The following is a 15,932-nucleotide window of genomic DNA, read 5'->3' as shown; positions in this document are numbered from 1 at the left end:
GAAAAGAAAGAAAGAAAGGGAAAATAGGTCTGGACCCTAGCCAAGCATTATAACCCCCACTGGACGTCACTCTGGTTGGTTCCTAGTTGCTACTGCCCATGACCAACCAAACTAAGCTGACCTATTTTGACTAAAGAATGAAGGGTCGTGTCTCTTCGTTGCTTCGGATTGGGTCTTCCGTGTCTCCATCATGTTTTCTGCCTTGGGTGCTCATATGATAGCCAATACAAGTGTGGTCTTACAGGCAAAAAACCTGAACAACCATGTTCATAACTCTTCTGCATTATTGGCATTACTCAACTCAAAAGTTGGCATTCAAAGAGAGCAAGCTAATGGCTATGGGCCTAAAAGTATCCATTTCTGGTTCAGCCATTGGTCGACGTGCTCACTGAACTCAGCCCCCACTTAGAGATTCTTGAGGATTCATCTTCCTCAGATTGAGCCCCATCTCACTCAAGGAAATCACAGGAAATTACAGTCAACCCAAGAAACCCTTTGAATAAGCTTACTCTATGGGTATCCATAGAAGAAGTTCTCATCCTCATTGGGTCCAGTGGTAGGAAAATGTGAATAATTCTAACTCCATCTCAGATGAAACAGAAATCTCATTGAATAATCCAAGTGAAAAGATGAACCATCCAATTTCTCTACATATTAGTCAAAAGGGCACTCAATAGTCCAGTCCAGGCCAATTGGATTCCTCCTTATGCCCCCTCTATCTCTGCTTTTCCAGAACAGCCACTCCACAAAACGTGAGCACAAAATGTGGTTCTTTCAAAGAACGGATTCGAAGAAGGGAATAAGTTCTCATTTTCCAAGCTACATTGACATGACTGAGGTATTCCAACCAGAGAGGCCAGATTGGACAAATTTTGTACCCAAGATTTTTTTTTCCCAAGTCCCGAGTTGACAGCAAGCTACACCGACCAATCGGACATGTGCACGAGAAGAGAGAATCTTCTTCTCTACTTTAAACGGGAGAGAAAAAAAGATTTGACCTTTGGAACTCGATTTCTGTTTGAGTCTGGTCCATCAATGGTGGGTACTTTGTGAAGTGGAAGATTGGTGGAGCCTTTTTGAGGTCAAGGACTGATAGATAAAGATGGCCATCATCGAACGCAATTGCTTATCGCCGCATAGACGATTCACGCTATTTTGCAAAAGTCCTTGACTTGTCCCTTCCAATTTTGACAGAATCAATTTGTGTGATTACTCGTCGCAGCTGCATCCATTTTGAGGTCAAAAATATTCTTCTGACACCTTTCACCTCGAATGGCTGGGAACATTTTGACTAGAGGTTAATATTCCCAGAGTCAAGTTGTCTCGCTTTAGTAGATTATGCATGAGCTAAGAGAATCCAAGCTGGTTGGCCTTATTTTGCTGTGAATTAGCTTGTAATTTGCATATCTAAATTATTGACTTACCAGCTTTTATAAGAAAAGCTACCAATTAATTTTAGGTCACTAACTCTGTGAAGTTACTTATCAATGCTTAATTTTTTTTTTAAATTAATACCAACTTTTCTATTAAGTCAATCACTTTTGTTTATCTTGGTTAGCAACCCCTCATCTTTACAAGCTCTATTTTAGAGATCACCAACCTAAACTAGCGTGACTTACTGACTTTTCTCCCATTATATTATTACATAATATCAAACTACCAATTTTTATTTGAGTTATTTATCAATGTTCATTAGCTTATTTTTACTTGCCAACTTTTTTTTATTATTTACAAATATTTATTTCCATTTCTTGGCAACAGTTTCAATTTTGAGCTCATGGCAACCATGGGACGCTCAACCTTTAAGATCACTACCATGGCCGCTCGAGCTCAAGGTGGCATTGCAGCGTGGCAGTGAGCAGTGCTAGAGATAGAGAGAGAAAGAGAGAGAGAGGGGGAACAGGAAAGGGAGGGGAAAGTGATGGATAAAGAAGAGAGGAAGAGTGATGCGAGATGAGTCCAGGACAATACATGTCGCTCAATGAATGAAATAGTATTTTGATAAGTTCGCATAACTATTGTGCCCACTATTTTCCCAATGCCGAAAGTTAGTAAACTTTTATAGATATAGAATACATTGAATTGAGTCCACCTATTTTATTACGAGGGATTTGAAGAGAATCAGGCGCAAAACCTGTGAGAGGTTGAAATCAAGAGATTGACGTATGGCCAAATTGAAGAGTGACCCCATTAGCACCGGTAAAGACAAAAGCAGAACTCCGATAAAAATAAAAATAAATAAATAAATAATAAAAAAGACAAAAGGAGAACTTGATTAACACCCCAGTAATTTGAAGCAATTGAACGGTCAGTGCGTATCAACTTGCGAAGCTACCGCGTCTCTAACGTTAACAGTATGGGGTGTTCGCCAGAAATATTGCTTATTATTATGGTTGAGTCAAAGAATGTCGTCTCCGACATTACCTAGGTTTTAGGTAGCCATTTATTTCCTGAATACTTCAACAATTTTCCTGATAAAAGCAAGTCAGAAGTTGTCCCGTGCGACTTAATTACCGGGATTATCTTGGTTGTGTATACACGGGACTTTCTCAATCTAAGAAATCGAATCTTCTCATGAAAGTACTACTTCGACATCATGTCTAGTACTCCAGTATGACTTCAGTCCGGTTTGCTCATGGGGAGATATCAAAATTATCCAAGACCGCTTGAATTAAATAACATAACTATCGCTATTATCTTATTGCGTATTTCCTTCACCGAATATCTTAAATTTCGGCATCTTCTTATGCTCTTATTTTGTTTTGTATTTAACAATTTGATGGCTCTTTTGGTTTGGCATCGAGGGTTTTGCCTGTGCTCCCACAATGGACATGCCAAAGCTGGGTTCGTACTACATGGTACGTACCCATTAACGGCACATATTGTGCAGTTCATATTGAAGTCCCAGAGATGCTAAAGATGTCGATTCCAGCTAGCTTTAAGAGCAGCATCATCATAAAAATCATCATCTAAGTGAAGAACTTCAGCTTGAATCCAAAACAAAAGATGATCATTATAGAGAAGGAATTAAAATAGTCACTTGGAGCAAACGTGAGATGGAAAAAGGGAAGGAAAGGTCGACGGGTGTGAAGGGCTAGAATCTTTCGACTCGTACAAAGCAACAGAGAGTGGACGGCCCTTGTTCCAACACTCAATTAGTGAAATCAAAGTCCCAGGCTGGCATTGCGGATACTCCACCGAACCCTTGAAAGCTGCTCTCTTTGTCATGCACTTTTCCTCTTGTTTTCCTGCTCGAAACTCCGATCAGCCCTAATTGCATCTTGGAATGAATAGATGATTATCAGTTGGGTCCGCTGCAACTTGCATAATCAGTACAAAGATGATTGAAAACGGGATCGCGGCATTCTAATCATGTAAAAAAAAAGCCATGTATTGTCCCCCTAATGCATTGTGAGTTAGTCTACTTAAGCCGCCTTGTGCGTAAGTGGTTGCAAACGTGGGAGAAATGATTTGGTTGGTCCCATGTAGGCTTGGTTTTTATCCTTACAAATGACCATGTCCTACATGCAGGATAGAGGCTTTTTGTAAGTTAATCTTTTTCCCGATATTATAAAATTTTAATAAGGGGATGAACCCATGCGTATGCCAAGTTTAATTTGGGAGGCGATGAAACGATGTAGAATATAATTATAGGCGTTTGCCTTATTTTAGGACATTTTTCACCATTTAATCGTACAAATGACTATTTCTTACGTGCAAGAGAGAGGCTTCTTATACGTTAATCTTTTGCTGAAATTAGAGAAGTTCTACGTTTGAATAAACCTATCCATGCGCCGAGTCAATCTAGTGGTATTTTAGAACACCCCCATCCCTCTCTACCTTTTTCTTTGCGTCAAGATATAAAATATACTTGAAATTGTGATCATTTTAGGCGATGATACGATCTAAAATATAGTCAAAGGAGTATTTAGCTTTAGTTTTGGGTATGTGTCACCTTTGATTCTACAAATGACTATTACTTACCCACAAGATAAAGTTTTCTACTTCGTTAACATTTCGTTGAAATTAGAGAAATTCTATAAGTGCATGAACCTATACATATTCTAAGTCTAATCTAGTGGTATGATTGCAAATACACACATCGCTCGATATTTGACCAAAAAAATTATTCTGATAGAAATCATTAAAATTAAAGGCCAAGTGAAGATAAAATTGCGATTGGTACTTTTGTTTTTGTTTTCTATCCGAAGTTAACAAATGGAAAATTATCCGTCGTAAAAATGTATACACATCTTAGGCAACATTAATCTAAAAACCATTCAAATTAAAAACTTGATTTAATTAAAAGTCAAACTCATTTAGTCTTAAAATTTAATATATTAATTTAATCCAAAACCTTCTAAAAACTTGTTAATTGTACTCATTTTTAAATATTTATAATTTATCAATTTTCTCCAAGGTTGAAAATCACTAATGTGACAGCCTATCAATGTCACTCGTCTTATATAGCCCAACAACACTAATATTGACAACTTTATATTTATTTTATAATTTTATGTTTTTTTTCTCCTTTTTTTTTCCATTTTTCCATCCTTGCTAGCCTCAGGTAAGGGACACCCACACCTAGGCTAGTCAAGGTTGCCCTTGCCAACCTCACATGAGGCTGATGGAGGGAAAAAAAAAAAAAAATTGTAAAAATTATCCATGTCAGTAATCTCTCATCAAAATTAGTCAAAATGACAAAATTAACAAATTATTAAAAAGCTTAAGACTAAATTAGTAAGTAATCAAAAGTTATAGATTTCAACCGGTACAATTGAAAAGTTTATGATCTAAAGTTATAGTTTTCCTTAATTTACCCACATTTTTTAAGTTCCTTGTTATAATTTGGTATATCAATGAACAAGCTAATTTGAGTAATAAATTTAATTTCATTCACATTGCAAGTGGCATCATTGTCACAATAACATTATCCAGACCATTTAGGACGATGATAGAACGACATGACCGAACTACCCCTGGGAACGAAGTAACTGTAGCTTCCCATTAACCACCTTTGACACTTGCCCTCTCCCCCTTCTCTCTCTCTCTTTCCTCTCAGTCCCTCCCTTTTCTGTATAAATTCACGCCATGCAAAGCCTTGGTTCTTCAGCAAGCGCTCGTTGTGTCTTGCCTCCTACACACATACCACCATCACCACCATTTTTCTTCTGAAATGGGTCTCAATTCAAACAGAGTAGAGAACTTCTCAGGCAATGAGGCCACCATCATCAGAGTCTCCACCACAGACTCGACACTGCTGCCGCCACCCCCCTTGGAAGTGCACAGTGTTTGCTTGCCACCGAAAACGACCACCTTCCAGAAACTCAAGCACAGACTCTCTGAGATCTTCTTCCCTGATGACCCGCTCCACAGGTTCAAGAACCAGACATTGCTGAGGAAACTTGTCCTGGCTCTGCAGTTCTTGTTCCCCATATTTCAGTGGGCGCCTGAGTATGATCTGAGGCTGTTTAAGTCTGATGTCATCTCCGGTGTGACCATTGCTAGCCTTGCCATCCCACAGGTGAGTGAGTGAGTGAGAAAGAGACGCCGTTTGTGGTTTTTGCGTGTGCATGGAGATCTGGGGCTTCAGCGTTTCTCAGAGAATTTAGTGGTTCAAGTTTTCGTTTAACGTGTGTCAATTGACTATCAAAGGATTTTAAGGTTGGTAAATTCGGTTTGTTGATGGCTTGGTGATCCAGTCAGTTTAGTTTTCTGGGTCTTTCACTTAAATGCTTTTGTCTGGTTCTGACATGGTGCAAGTATGCCTTCATTAGTGAACTCCAGTCCCCTTTTCCACTTATTAATTTCCGGGAAGAGGACTCAATGTTTGACGGTGATGAATTAAACCAAGCTAAGTTTTTGCTAGATTCAATCATCCTATAAAATGATTTAAGGTGCCTCTGGTTCAGCTTTCCCAAAGAAGCTATTTAGCCAATGACCGCCAGGCTAGATCTGGCTCATTGGCAATGAACAGTTTGAATTTTATAAATAAAAAAATTGCAGCCAAAGCCCTTTGTAAATTTTCTTTTATCAAACACTACTTAAACCCAAAGTTGCTTTGCAAATGAGTTTTACCGAACTAAATTGCATTTCCCATAAGGCTTTGGCTTTCAGCATTTGTATTACACAAAAAGTCCATATCCAAAGTCGAACCAAACCCACCCTTAGTTAAGGTTGACGTTCCTGACTTTTCTGGCTGTGTTTTTTCCCTTTGCGAAAGAAATACTAATGCACTGTCCATTTCTTCCTTTTGTTCTCTGCTTTTCTCTTCTTTTCTCTTTTGCAATCCTGTTAAAAATTTGGATTTGGGGTCATCTCATCACCTGTATCTTGCATTGCAGGGAATCAGCTATGCAAAACTTGCAAATTTGCCACCTATTGTAGGATTATGTGAGTGTCGATTGAATAATTCTTTCCTTTTTCTGTCTCTGTCACAAATACATGAAACTAGTTGATCTTTGTCGGTTCTGCAGCTGTTTATCTAATTAAACTGCGTTTCATTCATGCAGATTCAAGCTTTGTTCCGCCATTGATATATTCAATACTTGGAAGCTCCAAACACCTCGCTGTTGGACCTGTGTCAATTGCTTCTCTAGTCATGGGTTCAATGCTCAGTGAGACGGTGTCTTACAGTCAAGAGCCAATTCTGTATCTCAAATTGGCCTTCACAGCCACCTTCTTCGCCGGTCTATTTCAGGCTTCTCTGGGTCTCCTGAGGTATCACTTATCCAAGCAATTTCTTTCTTTTCTTGTCCAAAATTGTTTGAAAGCAATATAATTGACAGAGAACTGTAATTCCACAGTGAGAGTTTTCTCTGAGGAGTTGAGTTAAACTGTAGGAAATACCATACAAGGAAGTGACAATAATCCAGAGAACTAACTTGATTGAGTTTGATTACATGATTTACAGGTTAGGTTTTGTAATTGATTTTCTGTCCAAAGCGACGCTGGTTGGTTTTATGGCCGGGGCTGCAGTTATAGTGTCATTGCAGCAGTTGAAAGGCTTGCTTGGGATTGTCCACTTCACCACAAAGATGCAATTTGTTCCTGTTATGTCCTCAGTCTTCAAACAAAAAGACGAGGTAATTCATCATTTTCTTTTCCATCTTATTTTCCCTTAGCAAGCCTAATAGGAATCTTCATACATGATATGAAGCTACTTCACTATTTCCTATTGGAATTCGAACGAGTGATATTATTCTATTTAGCATCATATCGGTATTTCAAGAAAGAAAAAGGGACAATATTTTGTAATAACACCGCAACACACAGTGATACCTTTTAATTTTTCAAAAGAAAAGTCTGGCAATCTTATTGAAATATGATCTTGGAACTGGGGGGAATACGATTTGAAGTATGGATCTAATGAAATCCCTTCATTTGGTGATTCCGACCTGTCTTATCCTTTATCAAATTCGTTTATGGGTTCAATTCCAACTTATATTCACCATCTTTGTCGAGAGATCCTTAACTTACACTTGTGACTTGCAGTGGTCCTGGCAAAGTTTTGTCATGGGAGTCATTTTCTTAATCTTTTTATTGACAACAAGGCATATTGTAAGTTTATCTCAGCCAAACATTCATTTTGCTAGCCATAATTATGTTGAATGATCGACTCATTCTTATAGTCTAACGTTTGAGTTTCCATCAAATGTCACAGAGCATTAGAAGACCAAAGCTCTTCTGGATTTCAGCAGCTGCCCCTTTAACATCAGTGGTTTTGTCAACTACTCTAGTTTTCCTGCTCAGATCAAAAGCTCATGGAATCACAATTGTATGTACTGAAGTTTTACTCCCAGTTTTTGGACATATTCTTAGCAGACTACCTAATTTATGTTTGCTATTTTCATGTTCGGGACTTTATTGACAAAAATTACTGTTATGCACAGATTGGCCGCTTGCCGGAGGGTCTGAATCCGCCTTCATCAAACATGCTATACCTGAGTGGCCCTTATCTAGCTCTGGCTGTCAAAACTGGCATCATAACTGGAATTTTATCTTTAACTGTAAGAATTGTGCATTACATGTGCGTACTGTGATTGATTTACTCTTTGGACATAGAATCTTCACTCTTGCATATACTTATCCTATACTTCATAACATCCAAACAGGAAGGTATTGCAGTCGGAAGAACATTTGCCACTATGAAAAATTACCAAGTCGATGGAAACAAAGAAATGATGGCTATTGGCCTGATGAACATGGCCGGCTCCTGTTCCTCGTGTTTTGTGACCACAGGTACTTATTTTCTTTTTGCAAAACTAGGTTTCTTTGTTTTGCATGCACGGGATTTTGTATGACCAACTGCTACCTTAGTTTGGAATATACTCCTCTTTTCGAACGATAGCAGGTTCCATAAGAGAGCGGTCCACACAAAAAAGTGAGAGGATTGGTGAATATGTTGAAAGCACCTAATTATGTCTCCTTCTCAAGAAAAGTGGCGTTCCATCTTAAATGGTTCTAACAACTATACCTCTGCTGTCATTTCCAGGGTCATTTTCCCGGTCTGCAGTTAACTATAATGCGGGGGCACAAACGGCAATTTCAAACATAGTTATGGCAACAGCAGTGCTAGTTACTCTGCTTTTCCTTATGCCACTATTTCACTACACTCCCAATGTCATCTTAGGTGCGATCATCATAACAGCCGTGATCGGTCTGATTGATTATCAGGCTGCCTTGCGGTTGTGGAAAGTTGACAAGCTTGACTTTTTGGCATGTATATGTTCCTTTGTGGGGGTCCTTTTCATCTCTGTGCCATTGGGCCTAGCCATTGCTGTGAGTCTCTCATACTTGAAACTTGTTCTGACCTTCTTAGCTCCATTCATTGTAGAAGGCATTACAGATTTTAAACTGATCTTAAAAATTGAGACTTCAAGATTTCAGTAGCTTCTTTAAGCAACCTACTTTGGTTAACTTGACTTTTTTTGGAAATTCAGGTTGGAGTTTCTGTCTTCAAGATTCTCTTGCATGTCACTAGGCCAAACACTACGGTATTGGGAAATATTCAGGGAACTCATACGTACCAAAGCCTCAGCAGATATAGGGTAGCATCAAAAGTTCCCTCTTTTCTAATACTTGCTGTTGAATCTTCGATCTACTTCGCCAATTCCACCTACCTGCAGGAGAGGTTAGCCTTCTTGACACCTCTTCAGAGTGATCAGTAGATCTAGATAGAAAAATTTTATATTGGTCAAAAGATTTGAAGCTTCCTGTCCTCGATAGGTTTCAAAGATCATGCTTATTCCCAAAGAAGTAACTTTTTCCTGGTTAAAAGCGCTTTCTTTGGGGTTGTAATTGAAATTTTTGTATGCAGGATCCTGAGATGGGTGCGCGAGGAGGAAGAATGGATAAAGGAGAACAATCAGAGTGCGCTGAAATGCCTAATTCTTGACATGACGGGTACTACCTTCACACTTCCACTAATAAAACATTATACATATATTTCCGGCAACATCTTGACAGAGTAAAAAAAAAAACAATGCAGATTGCCGATTGTTCTGAACCATAATGCGAATTACATGACATTTCTGACAAATAAGTTTCTCCTAGTGACAGTATCAAAGAAAAGCATTAAGTGGGACTTCTTTGTATGAATTCATTTGATCCATGAAGAAGTTTAATTTCTTTCAACAAATGAGTTCCTTCTAGTTCATGTGGATTCTGTCCTTCTTCAAGAGCATGTTTGCTCAATTAATCAGTTTTGAACTCCTTTATCCATAGAACATCAAATCATTGAAGCCTTTGAGTCTCCATTCTGCTTGTTTAATCCTGGCTTGTCGATTGACAAAAATAAAGGGTCTTGTATTTTTCCGCAGCTGTCACTTCCATAGACACAAGTGGCATCGATGCATTAGTGGAAATCAGGAAGATGGTAGAAAAGAGATCTCTCAAGGTACAACTCTTTTTGAAGTTGTGAATTTTGTCAGGCTTTGAATGACCTAAAGGCCAAGAAAAGTTCTTAATTCTCCCTATATGCTCTCTTCTTGTCTTTCCTGTAGCTTGTTTTGGCAAGTCCTGTCGGGAATGTGATGGAGAAGCTAGACAAATCACAAACGCTGGACAGTTTCAGGTCGAACGGGCTGTACATGACCGTCGGAGAAGCCGTTGCCGACATTTCTTCATTGTGGAAGTGCCAACCGTGAGTACAGGACAGCTTGGTGCCTATGTGGGGGAAATAATACAATAGAGGACTTAATGTCGTTCTTTATTTTCTTTCCCCCTTTTAGCTGGGAATTTTTGTAATCCCTGTTTCGATTTGCTCCACCAAGAGGAAGAAGAAACCCGTGCTCTTCTTTGTAGGAGGATTTTGTATCTCTTTCCTCCAAACTTAAAACAGCTGAAAGCTTCGAATTCATAGCCTTCAAGGTTTAACTTGGTTCTGTCGCCATTATTTTCTAAGCACTATGGGTCCTCAAAAATGAACCTTCTAGGTAGAGGAGCGCCAAATGGACCACCTAAACGGAATCTGCTCAGACTGGATCGAACAATAAGTTGAGTCCGATTCTCAGAAGTGTTTTGGTCTAATTCCTAATTCTTAAAGGTGAAAATGATGTCTCAGTAGTCCGCTTTCCGATTCCAAGAAACCAATGTCCGGATGGTACGCTTTTCAGTTCCAAGGAGAAAGTTCCAAGGAGAAACCTAATTTACTTCATATGTTTTTTTTTTATCTGTTATTTCTTTAAAATAAAATTAGTGGGTTTAGTTTTTTATTTTCGAATAAATATAAGCCTGTAATTAAATAATAATAAAATATCTGGATGAAAGTATAGAAAGTCTTGAAGGTCATATTTTGGACAATAAAATATCTGAAAGTATAGAATTTGAACCTGAATTTGGTCATATTTTGGACAATAAAATATTCTGATAGAAACATGAAAAAAAAATAATGACCGGTTCCATTAGACCGGAACCGGACCGTGGTCCAGTCTGCTTGGGAAGCGGGAACTAATCACTGCTACTTTTTGGCTTTAATTTCGAACTAAAAGATTACAAAGAAGACCACAGGAAGGAACGTATTAATTACGGTGAGCAAATCCGACACTGCTAAATTTAGATATTCTTAGTTGTTCTTGGCACGGCAAAGCCCGTGCAAAAGACGGATTATACCAATTCGCGCATCTTCTCACGGGCCCAGAAAAGAAAAATTAATTATCTTTATATGTTCCTTGCAAGGTGGAACCAGAAGAAAAACTCTCAGCTTGAAAACGCTGTGGTTCCAATTTTGACAGTCCAAACCACGGACTGCGTTTGGCCTCAATAAATTCCTCAATCTCTCGTATGTGCTGACACGAAAGCAAAGAAAAAACGGAACCGTCTGGGAATAGGTTGAGATTGATAAGCGTTTGCTGCCATTACATTTGAACTTGCCGATCAATCAAGAAGCTCGTAACTCTGCCGTGTCAAAACTATTTCAATAGCTACTGGCATCCTTGTTCGTAAATTTTTCGGTGGTTTAACAGTAAGATCCAGCGTGAGTCACACTGCATACCACAGCAAAAGCAGAGAGAGAGATGTGGGAAAGGTTAAGCTGCCCAGTAGAAGCAGGCATGGAAGTGCATCTCATCTAAAAAGTTAAGCTGGTTAAAGAAGCCCAACCTCTTTATTGACACAACTTTGCTCTCGATAGTCAAATTCAGTCGATCCACAATTTGTTCAGACAGCACCCTTCAAACCAAAAGTTGACATGGAAAAATTATGAAAATATCATTTGAAAACGTATGGACTCTAAGACAGGACATTTCATCCCTATCAATAAACTGCCAGAAGCACATTTGGCATCGATTTCTCAAAGCCACCTACTGGCGTATTAAAAAATATCCAAAACAATCCTATTCATCAGCTTGACCTCGTCCCACAAGCACAGTTCCGACCCCAGTGTGCTCATTGTTGCCGTCGCTTTAGAGTATGACCATCGTGCATGATCTAAGCTATCCTAATTTGGTACAGGATAGCATCCAGAACATCATCCAAAGGAATAGCCCATATACTCTGATTAAACTTGCTTTCGTTGGTGGCGTTTCTCCAATTGGTCAAACACCTGCACCAATGATCCCAGCTCAAAACAGTGAACTAAAGAAAGCTAGTAAAACTTTCACAAAAATAAAGAGACAAATAGCGATATCTTTTCCAACTATTATAGAGAAAGAACAAGTTAGAAAAGCTATCCTAACCATTGCTTTGATGCACCATTGCAGAGGGAAGCAAATGAGAGACGTACAAATAGGTCAAATTCGAAACAACAAGTCTTCAATAATGGGGAACTTAACAAAGACGTCATCAGAAACTCTTCCATTTGACATAGTTCAAAGAGCAGAAAAAAAGCCTTACTTGGACGATACCGTGCAATGGGAATTTCCCGCAGTTCACGTCTGATGCACAAATATTCACCTAGTAGAGACGTCACTGCAAGTCCAGTGCCATTAACGACCCACCATGTTATTGAGGAAGGCCAACCTCCATATATGATGCATATAAAGAGATGAATGATAAATAAAGTGGCAGAAAAGTCCAGGCATTTCTTCGCCCTCTCAATTAGATAAAGCATATATCCAGCTCTGCATCAAGAATAGCAGGATTTAATATAACCAACCGTGGGTGACTTTCTTCCTTTATCAGCACATAAACATAAGATTCTAAAATAGAAACATTCTCCCCCCATAAAACAACTTTAAGAATTCCAATCAGCAAAGCACCTGTTACATCCTAAGGATTTTATTTTCATATCTGTGCTTGATATATTAGCAGCAATGCGGAGCGAGCCTAATGTTACGGCAAATAAGAGAACTACAGACAGAATGATAAGGTAAAAGGTCCAGATAAAGACCTCATAGTTACACAGTCACATCGGTTGTCTCAAGCATATACATTCAAAGAAATTGAATCGTTATAGCTTGAATGCCCAATAATAGCAGACTCAAAGGGCAAACAAGTCACAGGTGTATTTTCTTCAAACTAAAATTAAAAAGGTGGTCCTGACAATGCATCTGGATTTGAACTTCACAGAAAATTCATGTCTTCAGGTCCCAAGTCACAGATTCTTCCTTTTCTTTTTCTCAGCATAGTTACTAAGCAGTCTAGGCAACGGTGTACAATACATGGGGACATTTTACAATGCTTTTTGATGATTTTCAAAATCACAAAAAGGGCCTAGTGAAGAGGCCGAGATACGGGGGTATCTGCAGAACAATTGAGTTAAAACAAACTAGAGGAGGTCAGTTAGGAGATAAAACTGGGAAATCTACTGTTAACTAAAGCATTGCATTGGCAGTCAGATCCAAAGTGAAACCATATAAATTTACTGCATATACAAGTACTAGTTCCTGTGTGGATATACAAGAGAGATTCTAAAATGGAGGTAACAAACTTTCCCATGCCACCAAGACAAACCAAGAATGAATGTCACAAGATGGTCTTTCAAATATTCAGTCATGGAACACAAACGTTATCAACCCAATTGTCCCGTTTCATAAATCTTAAATGCAATTCCTCCTCTTTTATTTGCCGAACAAAATCAACGTTTTCCCCCCCTACAGCTATGCCTCATATGGTGAATTATATAATTTTCGCAATTTATCTCAAACTAACATTCCAAAGGACAGTCATATTTTAACTTTCTAGCAGAAAACGACCTGAAATGTTGTATCAAACCACTCGATAACATAGCAAAGCTAAGTATTGCACAATGGCAAAGGGGGAAAAAAATCAGTTCGATATGTGTTTACCAATGTATTAGATCAAAGTACGAAGCAACAATAATAAACCATGTCAAGCCATTACTCCTCACTAGAAGAGTATGAATTTGGCATCGTGGATGATTGCTCAACCAGAAAAAACATAATCCCAACAGTCCCAAATCAGTTGAACAAGTACGGCAGCTCATTTTACCAACTAGATAATGAAAACCAACCAGATGGAATCAAATACATGAAAAAGTGACATAGCAGTAATGAGAACAGCATAAAGCTTAACCTGAGTCAACATTGTTATTGAGATCATATATGCACACATTCCATAAGTCGGGGCATTCATCCACCCCCCATATCAATCACAAATTCACATCAAAAACGAAAGAGCCACGAGACACAATCCCAACAACATCAATCGAACCGTAAATCGAATTACGCTAGAAACAAGAAAAGGCTTTCTCAATCTCACCCTGCAACTGCAGTGAGCACGAAAGCGGCGATGACCGACCACCCGGTCACGGTGGCCATGGTCACGGCGGCGAAGTCGAAGAAGTACACGAGGCTCAAGCGCGAGACTCGAGTCCCGACGAGAAGCGACAGGAACAACCCTAGCGTGAGGTAGTACAAGCATTGAAGGCACACGATTTGGGCAACGATGAGCCAAGGATCCCACACCACCGCACCATAGAACATGACTGCTCCCACCTGCCCCGCTCCCCCCCTAAATTCAACCCAAAAACCCTCCCCCGAAACTCCACCAGAAGCTCAAATTGAACCCCAATTCAATCAAAACTCAGAACCCTCGAACTCAAATCCAAGCATTCCCGAGCCAGCACTCCAAGAAACGCTCATGGAAGCCGGAATCCGCAGTAAACCGAACCTCCGTCCATCGAATCCGGCACGAACCGCATCGCTTCTACGACGGCGAGCCGATGCCGGTGGCGCCCGACCCGGATCCGAGACCCGAAACCACTCGGGGCGGCGGTAGGAAACCGAATTGCGGAGGCTGTGATTCGGTAAAAAGAGGAAATTTACGAACGATTGCGAATCGAAGCTCGAGAAGAAAGAGAAGAGAAGAAGAAGAAGAAGAAGGAGAAGAGGATTGAGAGTGGAATTGAGGCGAGTGAAGAAGAGTTTTTGAGATTGGGGCGAGGAGAGAGAGAGCCGCAAAAATGGAGATCGCGCTTCTCCCACCTTCTTTCCTTTCTTCCTCGTATGTCTGTTTCTAATTTATGGGTTTTGCAGGTTGGCTCAATTTAGGCATAATTTTTTTCCATTATTATTATTATTATTATTATTATTAAAAATGTGCATAGTGTGTAAGACGAGAATTCCCTATTTTTGAGATAAAATTCCTGAAATGCTTTTACTTTCTTAAAAGATGACTCATAGTGAAATTTGTTTTAAATAACTATCTAAAATAATCATAACAATATATAAGATACTAATAGCATTAGGGGTGTGCATGGTCCGGGCAGGCGGTTCCTAACCTAGAACCGGGAACCACCAGCTAAGAACTGATTCCAAAAAATTGGAACCGGGATCCACCCGTTTATTGCATGGATCCACCCGGGAATTGGACCGTCGGTAGGCCCCGTCCGGTTCCGGATGGATCCATGGAATCGATCTTGACGCGAAACAATTTTGATTTTCAACATAGAACGATTACATGACATCAAAGCAAGCCAAAGAAAAAAAAAATTAAGTATGTGGAGATGTGGATGGCGGGAGAAGTAAATGCAGCGAAATGGCGATAGGATTAGGAGCCGAAGATGAAAGGAGTGAGATAAGATGTAGGGTTTCTTTTAATATTTTTTTTTTTTTTTAATATTAAAAAGGTTCCGCTCCGATCCGGTGGGCGGGCGGGCGGATCCGCCCATGGAACCGGAACCAGGACCGGTTCCCTCAAGAACCGCCGGTTACGGGCGGTCCGAGGTTAGGTATTTTGCACACCCCTAAATAGCGTCAGCCATAGGTGAGAGCCACGGAAGCTACATATAACCTAACCTAGATCCGAATGAAGCCAACCTTACTAGCTGCGAGTACAAGAGGTAGCCAATAGCTTTCACTTTCACTTTCACTCTTTAACTCGCTTTCCTAGACCCAAAATCCTAGGTAATTGGTCAACCTCATTTTCTCGTCTCTTGAGAACTGAAATCACTATCTTGCGCTGGTAGGTAATGACCTAAAATAGCTCCTTTCTCATCTAGGTAATGAAATCTTCTAGGCTTTATTAAGATG

The 15,932-nt window shown here is 39.6% G+C and overlaps 2 protein-coding genes across 3 annotated transcripts; one reads left to right on the top strand and one right to left on the bottom strand.

The window, feature by feature from the left end:
- The first annotated feature begins 5,102 nt into the window (after positions 1 to 5,102).
- LOC104423124 (probable sulfate transporter 3.4) lies at positions 5,103 to 10,377 on the top strand. The gene is made up of 13 exons (XM_010035586.3): positions 5,103 to 5,524; positions 6,345 to 6,393; positions 6,513 to 6,720; positions 6,914 to 7,085; positions 7,495 to 7,560; positions 7,664 to 7,777; positions 7,893 to 8,009; positions 8,115 to 8,241; positions 8,495 to 8,781; positions 8,943 to 9,133; positions 9,320 to 9,405; positions 9,822 to 9,898; positions 10,005 to 10,377. The coding sequence occupies exons 1-13, from the start codon at positions 5,177 to 5,179 to the stop codon at positions 10,146 to 10,148; spliced, it is 1,986 nt and encodes a 661-aa protein (XP_010033888.2). The 5' UTR covers positions 5,103 to 5,176; the 3' UTR covers positions 10,149 to 10,377.
- A 1,191-nt stretch (positions 10,378 to 11,568) lies between these two features.
- LOC104423122 (protein SYS1 homolog) lies at positions 11,569 to 14,913 on the bottom strand. Of its 2 annotated transcripts, none has more exons than XM_010035585.3 (3): positions 14,161 to 14,913; positions 12,334 to 12,560; positions 11,569 to 12,043 (listed from the first exon to the last, which is right to left on the bottom strand). In XM_010035585.3, exons 1-3 carry the CDS (start codon positions 14,382 to 14,384, stop codon positions 12,036 to 12,038), a joined length of 459 nt encoding a protein of 152 aa, XP_010033887.1. In that variant the 5' UTR covers positions 14,385 to 14,913; the 3' UTR covers positions 11,569 to 12,035. The 2 variants fall into 2 exon arrangements, with proteins under 2 accessions (XP_010033887.1, XP_039159816.1); XM_039303882.1 differs by having other exon boundaries at positions 12,345 to 12,560.
- Between the last annotated feature and the right edge of the window lie 1,019 nt (positions 14,914 to 15,932).

The sequence above is a fragment of the Eucalyptus grandis genome, chromosome 10 (assembly GCF_016545825.1).
Source record: "Eucalyptus grandis isolate ANBG69807.140 chromosome 10, ASM1654582v1, whole genome shotgun sequence".
In the NCBI taxonomy this organism is placed as follows: Eukaryota; Viridiplantae; Streptophyta; class Magnoliopsida; order Myrtales; family Myrtaceae; genus Eucalyptus; species Eucalyptus grandis.
The sequence above is the reverse complement of the archived record's forward strand: the minus strand, read 5'-3'. Positions and strand labels throughout refer to the sequence as shown.

What these genes read in the sequence shown, in the direction of transcription:
- LOC104423122 (XM_039303882.1), bottom strand. Translation starts at nt 14,384, where the DNA reads ATGTTCTATGGTGCGGTGGTGTGGGATCCTTGGCTCATCGTTGCCCAA. An exon ending in GTGCTCACTGCAGTTGCAGG is followed by an intron (nt 12,561 to 14,160) that starts GTGAGATTGAGA and finishes TTCTTGATGCAG; the next exon opens with AGCTGGATATATGCTTTATC. An exon ending in CGGGAAATTCCCATTGCACG is followed by an intron (nt 12,044 to 12,344) that starts GTATCGTCCAAG and finishes TCATTGGTGCAG; the next exon opens with GTGTTTGACCAATTGGAGAA.
- LOC104423124 (XM_010035586.3), top strand. Translation starts at nt 5,177, where the DNA reads ATGGGTCTCAATTCAAACAGAGTAGAGAACTTCTCAGGCAATGAGGCC. An exon ending in TATTGACAACAAGGCATATT is followed by an intron (nt 7,561 to 7,663) that starts GTAAGTTTATCT and finishes CAAATGTCACAG; the next exon opens with AGCATTAGAAGACCAAAGCT. An exon ending in CTCGTGTTTTGTGACCACAG is followed by an intron (nt 8,242 to 8,494) that starts GTACTTATTTTC and finishes TGTCATTTCCAG; the next exon opens with GGTCATTTTCCCGGTCTGCA.